The 16886-nt window shown below is 31.7% G+C and overlaps 1 protein-coding gene across 7 annotated transcripts in view; it reads right to left on the reverse strand.

Moving 5' to 3' along the window:
* LOC148608274 (LIM domain kinase 1-like) overlaps window positions 1–16638 on the reverse strand; it is a 37365-nt gene extending 20727 nt beyond the window's left edge. The window contains exons 1-4 of one of the 7 annotated variants that reach the window (XM_088543986.1): window positions 15156–15186; window positions 14973–15066; window positions 8857–9012; window positions 1964–2099 (exon numbers count right to left, since the gene is read on the reverse strand). In XM_088543986.1, coding sequence (XP_088400112.1) covers window positions 1964–2099; window positions 8857–8918 — 198 coding nt within the window. In that variant the 5' untranslated portion in view covers window positions 8919–9012; window positions 14973–15066; window positions 15156–15186. Of the gene's footprint in view, window positions 1–84; window positions 182–1963; window positions 2100–5239; window positions 5401–7974; window positions 8025–8856; window positions 9013–14972; window positions 15067–15155; window positions 15247–16487 lie in introns of those variants that run through there. The other 6 variants (XM_088543984.1, XM_088543985.1, XM_088543987.1 and 3 more) reach the window with 6 other exon arrangements.
* Between the last annotated feature and the right edge of the window lie 248 nt (window positions 16639–16886).

Here is a 16886-nt window from a genome sequence, read left to right on the forward strand (position 1 = left end):
CAGTCATTCCTGAAACAGTGCCCATGGAAAAATGTTGTTTTTTAAGTTTTTCGAAACTGGTATAATGACTGAGAAAGATCCTACCATGGAAGAATTTGAAAACTCATCCATAAAACAGATATCTAACACACAAGTTGTAATTCACCAAGTGCTTCTAGTAAATCATGGATATTTTGACAAATAACTGTGAAGAGAATTATTAATCATGATTATCTATAATTACTGGGAGCGGAAATATATTTATTTATTTATCAACAGTACATGTTCCTATAAATAGAAATTTTAGACTATAAATGTTTTATATTACATTGTCAATTAACAGAACAACTTTGTCAGTGTCTGGTTATACATGTAGGTAGAACAGTATTTCTATAGGAGTAGAAAATTAATGATTATTTTCAAAAATACATTGGGTTAATAAAATTGAAATAATTATTTCTAAAATTTTCAAATACAGGCACTTAAAGTATACAATTTTTTGTGATCAAAACCTCAACATGGTATCAAATCTAATTATTTCATACAAATGTGTTTTAATTGCCATGCATTAATGTACATTTATATGTACATGAGTATGTACAATTGTAACCAATATTACAAAAAAACTTTTAAAGATATCCAAAACATGATCAAGTGTTTCTGATTGGGGTGGGCATCAGAAAAAAATTAGCATTCCAGGCAAGGCACATAACGTTTGGGTGTTACCAAAGAAAAATTATGAATGCAGAAATAGAGCATTTTTATTTTAATTCGAAGGTTTCATCCATTTCGGGGTTGGTTTCTGATACCCCTGCAAAATATTTTTTTCACAAAAATCCAACATACTGGTTCATTGTTTAAATAATTGTATTCTGAATGACTGTCATAAGTCCTGAAGTTAAATTTACATGTACATGTATGTATGTATATAACAATGTCAAATTATCAATGGGGACACCAACCTCTGGCTGTCAAGTGTTTTGTTTATAAACTATCTGGAGGAAACATCTTGTAAAGTTTAAAGTATTGTGATCACATATCATCAAACCAAATCAGTACCTCTTCCTTATTTTAGATAGTTATATTTATTACTCCATAAAACTCAAGTTTCAAGCCTCCAGGGAATAATAGAAGATAAATGGAAGGATTATAGTTGACAGAATTTATCTTGTTATTCTAACTGATGCTAATCTTTTGGAATCATGTAAATATAACTGGTTATTCATAAAAAAATATTACCAGTAAATCAGAAATACAATTTGTCTTCATGTTTCAGATGTCAGTGACTAACTCCCATTTTTCACCTTCCTGGTCACCCATGGGCACAATTTCAGTATCCAAATTACATAGAATCATTCACATTACTCATTAGATAAAAATCGTCACTCCCCCAGTAGTTACTCTGTCCAGCTAATAGCTTTGGATGGTAGCCTCAGAAGATAAACTTATATAGATTTAAAGTATTTAATCAATCAGATAGATTTAATACTTTGTAGACTTCTTACCACAAATTTGAAATGGGCCACTAGCTCATAGTTTTCAAACCATTAAAGCATAACACTCGAAGTGCATCTTCCTGAAACAAATTTCTAACACCAAAGAGCAAGATTAAAGGCTTGTAAAGCTCAGCACAGTACTAGCCTTAGAAAAATACTGATTATCTGACTTTTACAATACCGGTATAGATATATAAGACAAATTTAGAATGAACAAGATAAATAAATATCATTTCATCAAGTGCATATTTAAAGGAGTATGTTTCTGTAATTTCTTTTGCCTGGAACTGTGTTCTACTCAACCCATTGTGTCCTCAAATCAATTCATCTACTTATATTTGTTCACTCTATAGTGAGTTCTCTATATTATCAGCTGCCACAATGACCATTCAAGACACACATTTTCTAAAAGCATCATATTATAACTTTTGCATGTGATTGATTCAGGCTAAAAGTTCCCAAAATATCCAGACATCTATAAAACTTACCATAACTGGCCCTGTAATCAGCTGGCTACATCTATTACAGGCCTCCCCAAACATATCCAGATAGTCCTTCTTACAGAACAACTGTCCATTCTTTTCAAAATACCATGCTGATAAACACTTATCACATTTGTAACATCTGAAAATACATAAATATACCAAAAATGAAATTATGTCCCTTTCATTAAGATACAGAAACTTAAATAATATTTTGTTTATATTTAAGCCTGAGGCTGACAATAACTTACAATATAGTATTGTACATTATGATAAAAAACAATTAATTTTAATGTTTTTCAACCAAATGATCATTAACCCTTGTCATGCTGAGCATTTCTGAAAGTCTAGATTTCGACATTTTGCAAACTTATGCAAATTATATGCAAATTAGTTGTACAATGGTACTGATGCTGACTGATATATATCAATTAAAGACAGGTGATCACAGGGTGGGGTGGATGGGGTGAAGAAGTGTTGGGAGGCTGGGTGGGCCAACACGTAAAAATGGGTCTGTCACTCCAAAATGGTTATTTTTGTCCATTTCAGGTCATTATTTTCTACATGTAGGGATCAATGGGAACAAATCAGGAACCAAAGCACTTTCATCCTACAGCCTGTACACCATGAAGGATACTGAAGCCAAATAAAGCGTGTTACAGTCACGAGTGGGTTGTCAGGAATCCCCTGAAGGATCATTCGTGTGAAAAAATAAGGATTTTTTCCAAATCTTGACCTCTGTTTGGCCTAAAACTGGACGTAACCAGTACAAGGGCTTTAAGGATTGACATTGAAATGGTGGTGACAGAAATCATTCTTATTTAGTTTCCAGGCGAAATAGAGTACTATAGATTAATTCTGCTCTGGGGAGGGTCCGAGAAATGAAACCTACCCCCAAAGTAGAAACTTGTAACCTCTTCTTTTAGTTTTCAAGTCATTATTTATTTTTAAAAAATCTATACCAGATAGCCTCATTTTAAAGCACAGTCATGCTGCTTGCAGATGGACACAAACTGCGCTTTCCTAAACTAAGATCAACACTGGCAGAACCAATAAAGCAGAACCAGGTCCAATCCCGATCAGGTCCAGTCGTAGAACGACAAGGGTTAATATTACACTTTAATTTGCTACATATGCCTAATTAAAATGATTACATGTACATTACACTACTTGAACTACATGTATCTAATAAACTTGTAACTTGTCACAACACCAGTACCATCACTTCATGACTTCATCAATGAGCACTCAGAATATTGGTATACTGCTGGTTTACCCACAGTCCATGCTCCCAGTATTTACATGTGACAAATTATTATACATGTAGATAATTTTCAGTACATGTATATGCCAGATAGTTGCTTTAAGGAGTGTTGCTGTTTCTAACTTTGCTTTGACATTTGAAGTTTTTCTTCAACATTCCACAGTTGAAAATGTAGAATTATTGTTGCTTGACTTCAATATTCAGATTAAGGTGGAGAATTGGAGAAAATTAAGTCTACATACATAGACTGTATAACTTAAATTTACTCTCCCCTCTTATGCTTCCACATCTCTTTGATAACATTTGAACTAATAACAATATTTTTATATTTACACTCTCAATTCCTAGAATATAAATGTAACCAAGACTGCAAAAATGCAATTTAACATCTACAAAACCACAGGTCTGTTCATTTAATATTATGTCAATCAATGACTCAATTTAATTTTATCAAGATATAGTAGGCCCCACCCTTCTAAAGGTCGATTCGCATATCTTGACAAATACAGGCAGAAAAACTAATGTACAGTAATCAGGGACTACACCCTACAATCCATCTCAAATATGGATGGGTTTAGGATAACAGGTTATATTTGGACTTCATATGTTAAAACATTATGCTCAAATAATTTCCTTGCATAAATTTAATATAAATTTAGATATGGATATATTTTTGTTTGAGTTTTTCATGAACCCAATTCATAAACTTGTTGGTTCATTGGAGTCACGTGATTGGAGCTAAGAAAATAGTATGTTTACAGTTCAATGGAGTAAAAAATCTGTTCTTAAAAGAAAAATTGCTGACCAATGAATAATGAGAATTTTAAACAATAATTAAATGTTTATAATTGACATGCTCTTCACCCAAACAATGACTAACTGCAAGTTAATTTACTCAGCATTTCATGCCTTCTTTAATGGTTCAGTCAATCTGTCCTCTAGCACTCTTAATAGCCAAAAAAACTCTGAGTCATCATTCAGTATATAAAACAGTGATATGATTTCAGCCATATCAGAGATTGAAAATATTTCTGTCTTATGAAATCTACAATGTACTTAAAATTGAAAATGGTTTTGAACTGAAACAATATATGTAACCCTTAAGTGACCCTAAGTATATAAAGGTCACCTTTAATTATCAAGAGAAATCTGTCATCTCTAGGGGCTTCTATATCAAGTTTAATAGAGTTTAAAATAATCTGTAAAAATCTTTCAATATAATTAAGCAAGGAAAACTCAAACATAAATGCTCAATAGTACACATGGTCCAGAATTCTTCACCTATCAGTTTAAATAACATGCCTTTAGTTAAGACTGCACACAGATATAGCTTAACAAATAATACCATAATATTTGGTAGTGTATTGGTTGTCCAAGTTAATTGTCTTAGAGTAAATCACACTTTTTCAACAGGAAGAAAATCTTATAAAATATTGCAGAATAAAGGCAGAAAGATTGAAGAACAGATAAATATAAAACTAATATATACCTAAGCCAGTTAGTGAAAGGGGGCATGTAAAAAGATAAACCTCTTCAAAAGTGCAACATCCAAAACCTAATGATACATACGAAGCATATAGATTCAAACCACAGTTGTTTGAATTTTTGACTCTCTTTTCTTGCTATTTGTCACTAAAATTCAAACATACACACACAATGAATTAAAATATAGCCACATGCTACACAGTTCAGTTAATAAATCAGGGTTTCATACTGGTACTTTCTTAAAAAGAAGAAAATGATAGAAGTCTACATTAATTGTGACCTTGAACTATGAATAAAGTTCTGAAAACATCCCATGATACAATGTGACAGGTGTTAAGTTGTAAATGACAGCTGTACTTTACAATACTTAGTACAATTCTGTACAAAAGTTGTAAAAAACAGCTGTACTTTACAATATTTAATACAATTCTGTACAAAAGCTGCACATCTTTTTAACAATATAAATAGTATTATGTTGTCCGATCACTGTCCATCATTCAATGACTAACACACACAAGTATATAAATACTTACCAATATGAATTAGCCCCTATACAATATTAAGACACCATTCTAAATTGTTCAGCTTTCTACTTACAGGAATTTTACATGCACTTCAATTTCTTCACATGTATTTCATTCTCATTAATTCACCTACATTAAGAAACATACCTGTGCCAGGTGATAACTTTGGCAGGTAAGTTAAAGTACATGTATAGTTGTTTACAAACAGGTGATGAGTCAGTATCCAATTTGCTGATCTTATTATCTCTAATTTTAGATATAATAAAGGTCTGACCCCACCACTGTCTGACCCCCACCACTGTTTGACCCCCGCCACTGTCTGACCCCCACTACTGTTTGACCCCCACCACTGTTTACTACAATACACCTATATCAACTGTTCCTAAATCAAATCTCCTCCATGTGAAGAAAATTGTCAAGTTCTATTAATTAAGTCTCTGACCAAATACAAATGTAGTTCAACCCGATTAGCTACAAACAAACCTGAACTTACATACAAATCTTTTAAAATAAACCATCACTTCAAGTAATTCTGAACAACATAAGGTCAGCACAATTCTAACTATACCACCTTGGATCAGATCTGTCAGCATGGATAGATTTTGAAGTAGTTTTTTCTTTTAAACATACACTTCAAAAGAGCCTGCAAAAATCACTGAACATTCTGCTCATTAATTTTCACTTGACTTTAAGTAAAAAAAATAATAAATAAGTCCATTTCTAATACAAACTTAAAATGGGTGTATCATCTTTTCACCATAAGTATACATTGTCAAATAATGTTTATTTATGTCATATAGTACTGATACCTTGCAAGAAACATCAAAAACCTGCTAGACTTGCTACAAGTCTCTCTGTCAGATATCTGTTCTATGATAAAATATCATTAATATCAAATATTTGTTCACTGTCCATCTGCAGTCTCTGTACTGAAGGAATATTAAATATTAATGACATTTAATCAGAGAACATAAAGAGAGTCTTGTAGCAAGTCTAAAGGCTGCACAATAGTAATACATTGATTAACAAACCTGATAGTGACCAAAACAAGCTATGTGTATGTAGATGTGATGTATATTAGAAATTCCAATAAAAAAAAATATCATGTACTTCAAAAAAAAAAGAATGTATACTGTTTGCAAGCTAGAGGATCAAAGTTCCTGAATTAAAATAAAGGTGTGGATGTCCATGCAGTGTCTTCACAAACAACCTTTGTTTTCTAATTAAGTTCAATGAATTTTCTGCTACTTTTCAAGTTATAATTAAGCTAGTTTTAAACTCTTTTTAGCCTAACACATGCTTTAGTCATTAGTTTTGTGTCTGGGCAATTTTCAATTAAATTCATAACTAAAACATCAAAGATACAGTAAACCTATGAATAGAAATCTTTCATTAATGACTCATGGGGAAATGATAAACTTCCTCCAGTAAACAAAATGTTATTATTATCAAGTGAGGTGCTCTTTAAACATCTATTGTGAATTCTGATTGAAAACTGTACTGATGGTACATAGATAGACAGTGATTAACTGACAAAACCTTCACTACAATGTATGATACATTGTAACTAGAGGTAAACATCAGTTGGTCTACAAGTTCTGAATAGGGAGGTGTACCAACATAAAAAAACAACATAATGAACAGAATATCAGCAAAAAATAATGCAGCTTTAGCAGACTGAAGCACACAATTTTGTGGGTACTTTGAAAGTACTTTTAATTCGTGGATACCAATTTTCATGAATCAGGGAAGATACATGTACACAAATTCATGGATTCTTGAATTCATGGTTTTGAAGTTTTCAGTGTACACATTATGGGAATCTACTATTTGTTGAGAATCAAATTTCGTGGATAGACTTACCCACGAAAACCACAAAAATTGGTTCCCCACCAACAATAGTACTTTCATAGTATTATTTTTGAAAAATCAGTTTTTTAATACAAAAAAAAAGTCTCTTAACTTTTTGGAAAAATATTGACATAGTTCTCTTTTATCCTCATTAGCTGGGTATGAATTTCAAGCTCATTTTAACTTCTTTTATTTTACAACTTCTGAATTCTTCCAAAAGATGCTACAAACCGTCAAGTTTAAATGGGATAATGCCTGTTTTAAAATTGATATAGATGTTAACAAAAATATTTCAAGATCAAAATTCAGAGTAAGTTAAAGTTGCCGTATGGACAATGTCATGAGGTCTGTACGGACAATGAAGGTCATGAGGACTGTACGGACAATGAAAATCATGAGGTCTGTACGGACACTACAGGTCATGAGGATTGTATGGACATTGAAGGTCATGAAGACTGTACAGACAATGAAAGTCATGAGGACTGTATGGACAGTGAAAGTCATGAGGACTGTATGGACAATGAAAATCATGAGGACTGCATGGACAATGAAGGTCATTTACCACTATCATATCTTTCTCATATAACACTAATCATTGAATAGATACATATGTTACTACCACAGGCTAGGCTTGAACGACATAAACAGTAACATCTCTAAGATGCACACTTCATACATGGTTAGCCAGGAATAGGGTTTAAACAAACATAACCAGAGAAAAGTAACTAATAAGATACATGTACATGTACAACTTTCAGGTAATTAAAACAGTACATGTACACTTTACATGAATTACTTCCTAAGCAACAAAAATTTATCTAACTGAATTAAGCCTCATACAATAACCATGACCACATCTACATCATCAACTCTTTAAACACACAGATAATTACCTGCTCATAATGAGGTCCTGTGTGGAAAAGAAGTCATCATATTATATTTGTTAAATTTAATATCACACAAAAGGGATTCTTACTTTAATTACAAATACAGGAAGTTGATACTGGAAGGAAACATGAAACCATGTTGTTTCCTTTAATGATCTAAACTTAAAGCTGTGGATGAACATTTCAAAAATTATACAGTCTTTACAATGGCCTGACAGACTAATGTTGAGTGCTAGTTTATATTATAACCAGAAACCTTCACTTCTTGACCTGCAACAAATAGCATGAGGAGTGACTTGTACAAAGCAGTAATAATTCAACCTTTCAGAGCACCAAAGTTTCTCCTGGGTTTTAGTAGGGTTTGTGGGTGCTGTTCCTACACCTATGTAGTTCTTTTGGTGTAAACAGTGCAGCATCTAGTTTAAGGATTTCCATACATTTGTACCATCAGTATTACTACTACTACTTGATACAGGGATACCACACTAAACTTCTTATAACAACAGAATGACCACTTAAAGGATTCAATATTTTCTCAACTAACAAAGTTACAGGTTTTATCCAACCAAGGCAAGCTTTGGGTTTTCAATGCCTCAAAATTCACCAATTTAGGAAACTACGTTATAATACCATAATCAAAAGTGAGTCAACCCACAAAACATACAGAAACTATTTTGTGTACGAAAGTAGGTAGGAAGACTTACATAGAAAACCATAATAAAAATTGCCATTTCATTTTTTTTAATGAAAAATTTTGTTTGAATTTATCCAATACAATGCACCTTGTTCTAAATATCTAATAAATCAGTTGCATTGATAAAAAGAATCGAAACTATAATTTTACTTTATTATTCCAATATGAAGAAAAAAATACTTTGATCAACTTACCCTTTTTTTAAGCCATTAGTAAATGGTCTCATAGCGCTAACATCAATATTCACCACGTTCATTCATGAAAACCTTCAGCAGTTAACTCCTTACAGGTAGAGCTAACTACACCATTTAAACCATTCCTCTAAGTTCTATAGAGAGTGTCAATAACACCTAAAGAACACCCACATGTATTTATGGCATTGTTTATCAATACAAACCACTATTATACAACCATAATCACAATTCTACAGAAAGGTCAGAACAATACATGTACATGTATATCTAAAATGAAAGAAATAGTTCAAATTTCCCGTCAATGCACTTACTACAGGCATATCAATTATTAATGACTGATTGTTAAGGTATGCTACAATTTCTTTTTGTTCAAATTTTTACCATATTTTACTCCATAGTAATGGTTGATCATAAAACTTAATCTACCTGGTCAGGTATGTATAAATAATTAGATTAATAATAAAGAACCCATTTACCAATATTTTCATTCATAACATTTAAAGGGTACACTACAAGTTTGATAAACAATAACAGTTCTGTAGGAAACACTGTGATTTGAAAGATATTGTGTCATTTAGGATTGTACCAAAATTGTTGACAAGTTTTCAGAGAGTGCCAAACCTTACAATAAATTTATACGGTATTTACCTACAAAAAATGTACAAAACTGTTCACAATTTGTTAGGGTTCAATTTTGGGTTTTCTTGAAGATCAAGCCACAAATCAGAACAAATCGTGAATTTTCTGGTAGAATTATTTGGTCCAACAGAATCAACAAAGTCATAGTACATGAATCATCAAATATTTGACATCCCACAAAATTACACAGCACAAAAAATCCTGAATTACATGTAGTCAGATCCACAATGTTATGATTTTTATTTGGCTAAGCTTATATACTTGTATATGGTGATACGTTGTAAGAGTCAAGGTTGAACTTGTCCATGGGCTCATTTTATTAGCACTGGACCAAGGCTTTGTAACCTCAATTTTTAATGCAGGACCATAAATATTTCATTTACATATACCTAGGACCTGGTCCTACAATACTTTACATTTACTCTTATTGAGGATCTTTCACTTTCTCCTGTTGACTTCATTTAGGATGCAAAAGTTCAGGACCTTTCATTAATAAAAGTACAATTTGAGCCCCAGTTGTCTTCATGAAACTACATGTAATGTAATCTAGGTGTACTTCCATTTCAGCAAAGTATAGTTCCCAATGAATTAAGTTCTATCAAAGATTTCCAACACTTCATGGAATGGTCTTTTTACATACAGCCTGGCTATGAATCCATATCAAAATCTGAATACACACATTCTATACATTAAAGAGCTCATTTAGCTCAAATAAAAACATGCCCAATTGGGAAATTTAAAAAATCCAAGTAAAAGATAAAGAATATGTATGTAAGAACAGTTTGTTAAAAATTTCAAGAAGATCGGACAAGTTTCATTCATGTTTTTGTAAAATACAAAAGTTAATGGAAGCCAGTGATGACAGGGTGACACTATTTTACAAGCGAAAGTTTTTTTGCAGTCATATAAATATGTAGTGCCAGACTAACCATGATGTTGAAAGAACTATCATGACCAAAATTAACTTAACAGAATGAGCTGACAGATATAACATATAACTGAGCTCTTCAACCAAAAAATAACATTGATAAGTGCCCACTGATCATATCATTAACAGTGAAGAACATGGTTTTATCGACACTCACTAAAATGAAGAACATCTACATACATATGTAGCAACCATCTTGCATCATGGTTAGTAACCAAGAAATTAAAATTTTGATCACATTTTCTGAAAAATTAAAAGCTTTGCCAAGTGCAGCATGACACCAAGTTAAACTATGTTCACTTGAGGCAAGTGTGGACACAATATTTGTTTTTTGACACACTTTAACATACAGAGTTACAGTTCCTTATTGATATAACGGACACAATATTAAACAATATTTTGAAATTCAATTTTAGTAAAATGACAAGGTTAATTTGGTAAGCATAATTCTTAAAGCTCTTGTATTTGGGCTGGAATTTTCATATGGAATCAAAAAGAAAGAAATTAAAAATTGCACCAAAATTTTTAATGGTGTTGATCCTTTGGCCCCTCATAACTCAAAAACTGTGAGAGATACATGTTGTATCTGAAATCTAAATAAGAAATGTAGCTAGTGATTTTCATAAGAAATCCAACAAAAAATAATAATAATAATTCAAAACTGCAAAAATAAAAACAAAAATAAAAACAAACAAACTATTTTTTAGGGTGTGTCCCCTTTTGGCCCCTTATAATTCAAAAACTGTACATCTGAAATCTGATTGAATAATGCAGACAAGAATTTTCATGAGGAATCTAATACAAAAATCAAATCAGACTAAAAATTAACAAGCTATTGTAAAGAAATCTGAAAAAATACTTATTTCTGGCCCTTTTGTGGCCCCTTATTCCTACTTGGCTCAAGTCATAATCCTAAAAAAAACAACCCCAGCCTTCCTTTTGTGGTATGGCACCTTGCATTACAATTTAAAAAAGATTCATTCTCTAATAGTCATTATTGTCTGGACACCAGGAAAATGCATGTTTCTGACTGGCCCTTTCTGAAAAGTTCAAGTCTTTACCTAAAAATACAATCCAAGTCTGACCATTGTGGTACAGAATATAGTGGAACAATATCATAGACATTACTATGATATCATTGGAGTTGTACAGTTAAATTCCATGAATTGCTTGTTTTAGGCCCCTTTTTGGCCCCTAATTCTACAATGGTTGGGGCCATAACCCTTAAAATAATATACATGTACCAAGCTTCCTTTTGTGGCTTGGAACCTTGCTACAAAATTTTTGAAAGATCAACCAACTAATACTCAAATTATTGCACAAAAACCAAGTGTCTATGGACGACAAGGACGAAGTCTTACCATATACGACTGCAATTTTTTTCTAGACGTATAAAAAGCAACAAATTGAATTAAATTCTTATTCTTAAGTCCCTCAAGAAAATCATAAAAATCCTATAACCTCATCTATATAAATTACAAGCAAGTATTTGGTAAAGAACTCAATGTGCATTAAGGTAGAACATACATGTACCTAATGTTTTTAATATATACATGTAGATTTTCCTCATTTTACTCAGATAACCATTAATGAACATACTTCAAAATTTTAATATGAAAACATCTGCCACCAAACTTATTTTGGAGACAAAAATAAGTGGTTTTTTTTAACCAAATTTTATATACATGTAGATTCTCTGGGGAATTTTCACTATGTCACAAACTATTATAAAAACTGGTGCATAAAATTTCTTTTGAAATTTGCATGAAGAGCACTTGCCTGACATTTTTTTCAAATTTCAAAAAGAAAACTCTTTTTCATATAATATCAAAAAACTAAAATTCCCATTACATTACATTTTCCTGTCAATTATTTCCCTATGAAAGTGCCTTCTTACAATTAATGCTTGCAACTTTAACATACATTAATGTACAAATTTAAATGATATATTTTTTTAAATTCTAAAATTTTAAAATATTATTTTTACATCATTTAAAATACTATTAGTTCATTAAAAATAAAATGTCTGTATATTTTTGCCAGATGACAAAAAAGAATGCTCCCTGTAATAGGTATGATGTACAATGTACCTAAAGGCTAAGAGGAACCAGCACAGCCAACCTGCAAGTGATATTAACTTCAGCTACCGTACCAACAAATTAGGGAAGACATAATAAACTGACAGGCAGACAGACACAGGGCATAAAAATTTACTACTGAGATATTCATACAGTTGTTCAAATGTACATATTAATACACATACCTAGAGTTCACATAGTAAGTCCAGTGAACTTCTGAAGAACAAACATAGTCATAAAGTTGCATGATATATACCTCATCCTTTAAACTTGAGTGCTGGCTAGACCATGTGGGCTAGACACTGTACATAACACTTGAACCAGTGATTTATAGAAAATGAAAGTAAACAAAACAAAACTAGGAATATACAAAGAGAAAATACATCACCAATCAAAGAAGTCTATCTTGTATTGATACGAGAAAGTTCACAAAAAATAATGGGGGAGGGGGAGTGACAGGTAAATCTTGGATTCCACTTTAATAAAGACAGGTTATCTAATCCTTTGGTGTTAATTGGTGGAACCAAGACACCCATGTGTACTTGTACATGTATTGAAGTACATGTATATGTCAAGAATCCCAAACAGTATATCATACAGTATAAACGTGTTAGTGAAAGTACATATACATGTAGATGTACAGTGTACACTTGAGTGGTTAAATGAAAAAAATCTCATTTCGATTTCCATCAGGAATCATTGAAAATAGCACAGAAATGATAATTTGAGATAATTTAAGGCATAATTTGAGCATGCCTAAACAGATTGAAAATCATCCTTTTAAAACAAAACTGAGCATACAAGTTTTTCTTTTGTGGGTGGGTTACTGTAAATAAAATGCACCAAACAATAAGGTGAGAAACTAGCATCAGTGAATATATACCTCTTATGAATTGTGATAAAATGTGAACACAACATAAATTTTTAAATACAATGTAGAATAAAAGTGATCAAAGAACTTTAAAATTTTCAATTACATCATACAAAAAAAAATAGGAAATTCCTACCAAGTTCAGGAAAATGCTTATTTTTGGCCCATAACACCTCTTATACCCCTGTAAAGTGATCATAACTTTCATGTTCCCAAAATTTATTTGTGAAATTAGGCCAAATAAAGTTACCTGATGGACTCATGCCCAGACACCACCGACTAGAAATATTTCCTGACATTAAAATATAATAAAAAAAAACCACAACCAACCGAACTTTTTTTCCAATTTTTGTAGTCAATTTCCTGTTTGTTATGGCATGATTGCTGCTCACATTTGTCTGTGAGCAGTCTTTTTGCCCTCAGGTTCAGAAAATGTGTCATCTACTGTTGGAAAAAATCATTACTAAAAACAAATGCAGATCATTCAACCCTTAAAAAAATCCTTACATAAAAATGTACATTTTTATGTAAGGAGGGTAACAGGAAACAAAGGCAAAATCTTATTTGACCTTATAGTACTTGTAACTCATTTCAAATTTCAATTACAGGCAAGTTATATTAGATATTTTCATGTCACTTCTATCAACCAGGTTACTTGTTTATAACCTAAGTCAGAGTGACATTGTACCAGAGCTTAATCTTCAAAACAGTAACTGTATATACATTTGTACATGTAGTTCCACATTTACAATATTTATTTGACTAATGATTATAAGTAATTTATTTATGAGATATATAGAACATTTCAATTTGAAATAATTGATTTCCAGGCAAACAAACCAAAGCTTTTTTGTTTACACAACAAATTGACATTTACAAGGGTATGACTGGTTTTATAATAGCAAAAGGCAAATATGACAGCCATTAGTGGAAAAGAAACATTGTAAGATAAATAATATCAATGTTGTGATTATCCATATTCGAAAAAAAAATGTATTCCAAAAAAAGAAGTATTGTCTGCTACACAGTCTCAAATACTGCCCTTCATGAACTCTATTTAAAACAACAGAAATGATTAACATATATGTACACAAGCACATTGTGCATGCATTGTGAATATATACATGTACATGTATTTATATGTTTTATTTTAAAAGTTGTAATAATGATATAGATATAGATGCATTTGACTGTTTCATTGCCTTCCTTGTAAATACCTAGTTTACCCAGGAAGTAACGAAACGTATGTGACATAATTAAAGTCTATGAAATAAAAGAAGGCGTAACGTACAATGTACATGTACATGTAACATGATCTTACAAATGTAGCAACTTCGTTATTTTCCTACACTTCATTGATGTATAAGTATAATGATCTAACATTTCTCATTTGAAGTAGTAAATAAGTTCTACCTATTTATACATTTATACAGGTAATGTACATTTTGTACTACACTTTTGTACAGTTGTACCCGTCTACATGTACAGGAGGTATATTTTCTCCTCTATATTCAGCTTATTATCTTCGCCATTGTCAAACATAATTATTATTCCAGACTTCTAAGTTTTTTATTTCTATTTACAATATACATAGACTTACCTGAAACAAGTTTGGTGCCAGTTTTTATTCAGTGCTTCCACATAACTTTCATTTCTTATTCGCTCTGCACACTTGAAACATTTTCGTATCGTCCCTAAAAATATTTGAGATATCTGATCATTCTCATTGTTTATAATCAATAAAATATTACTTTAAAACTCTAAATTTCTTGTATATATTTACCTGGTAATACGTTTGACATCATTCATCATTCTTCCATAATAATTTTCCACCTCCAAACATTAGAGAGTTTTAAATTTGAGTTATTCCCCCTTTCCCACTAAATGCATTTACCTTACCTAAAAGAATACAGAATTCATGCAGTATAGAAGAATCTTGATGAATTTTTATAGACGATATTTTAATTGATTTTTTTAGTTTGCTTGTATTTGTATAGCATGCCTTATAGCTTATGTCAACTAAAACTAAGCTGGGACTAATAAAACAACAGTTCTATTTAATCCCAGTACTTTTGCATGTCTATATGTTTGTATGTTGGCAAGCCGTTGTGGAATTTATTACCCATTTATTTATATCAATAAATATTTAATAACACGTTAATAAATATTTATGAACATGTGCATAAATGATCTATTAATATCAATAAATAGATGAATTATTAACATGTTGATAAATATTTATTAACGTGTTGATAAATCATTTATTAATATCAATAAATAGAACGAATTATTAACATGTTATTAAAACTTGTTTCGGAAGACTTGCATGTTTCTATATCATGTAGTGTTATGTATGTAATGTCGATTTTAAAAGCTCATAAGAGCTTGTGTTATTTTTGTTAATGATGTATCGACTTGTAAATAAATGTTACTTGACATAAGTTATATAGTGATTTTGATGCAACAAAAAAACGGGAACAAGACTGGCTAATGGCCTTCCACCCTGATTCAAAATGTAAATGCACTGCTCTCTCTGTCTCCAGTAAACGAAAACACATCCAACACAGTTATATTATCCACAACTACACCCTAGAAGTTATTACATCAGCTAAATAACTAGGTGTCACTCTTCAATCTAACATAAAATGGGACGAGCACACTGATGACATCATTTCAAAAACTAATTAATATAACACTCGGATTTCTCAAAAGGAACTTGAAGACAAACAACTAGCACACCAAAAGCCAAGCATACCAATTAAGCCCCTGTACGCCCCAAATATGAGTATTCCTCCTCAGTTTGGGATCCCCATACCCAAGACTCTATATCGGACATAGGTAAGGTTCAGAGGAGGGATGCTATATACGCCTGTAATAACTACCACAACACTAGTAGTGTATCTGGCCAAAATTACAAGCACTTAGGTTGCGTAGTCGCCTTGTTATGATGTATAAGATCACACATCAACTTGATGCTATTCCATCGAGCACAATTCTAATTCCATCAGACCCAAGCACCAGAAAACACTACTCACCTTCAGACATATCTACACTACTAAAGACTCTTACAGTTTTTCATTCTTCCATACACTACCACAAAGTGATACCTACTTACCTATTGCAGTTGTCCATTCATCCTCAGTAGATATCTTCAGAGAACAGCTTTCACATGCTGTTTTCTTCTTCCTCATTTGATTATTCTTTATCTCCTGTACATAGTTTTAACCACAAATGTCAACTACTACTGTTCTTAGTCTATTTTTTCTATGTAAATAAGTTTATTTGCTAACACTTCATATGAAGGACACGCAGTAAGTAATCGCCTAAACTTAGATGGTTTACTGGAAAAATTAAGGAAGAAGAATCTCTCACTTGTTTAATATGGACAGTATGTGACGGATGATAGTGGACATGCATGGTACGAAAGGAAATTAGTAATTTTTATTAAAAGTCTGGTTAATGAGTATATATAACAAATAACGTAAGTTTTCAGGATCTTTTATACCGACTATAT

The sequence above is a fragment of the Perna viridis genome, chromosome 9 (assembly GCF_037379345.1).
Source record: "Perna viridis isolate PV_CMFRI_1.1 ecotype Kerala chromosome 9, ASM3737934v1, whole genome shotgun sequence".
NCBI classification, from domain to species: Eukaryota; Metazoa; Mollusca; class Bivalvia; order Mytilida; family Mytilidae; genus Perna; species Perna viridis.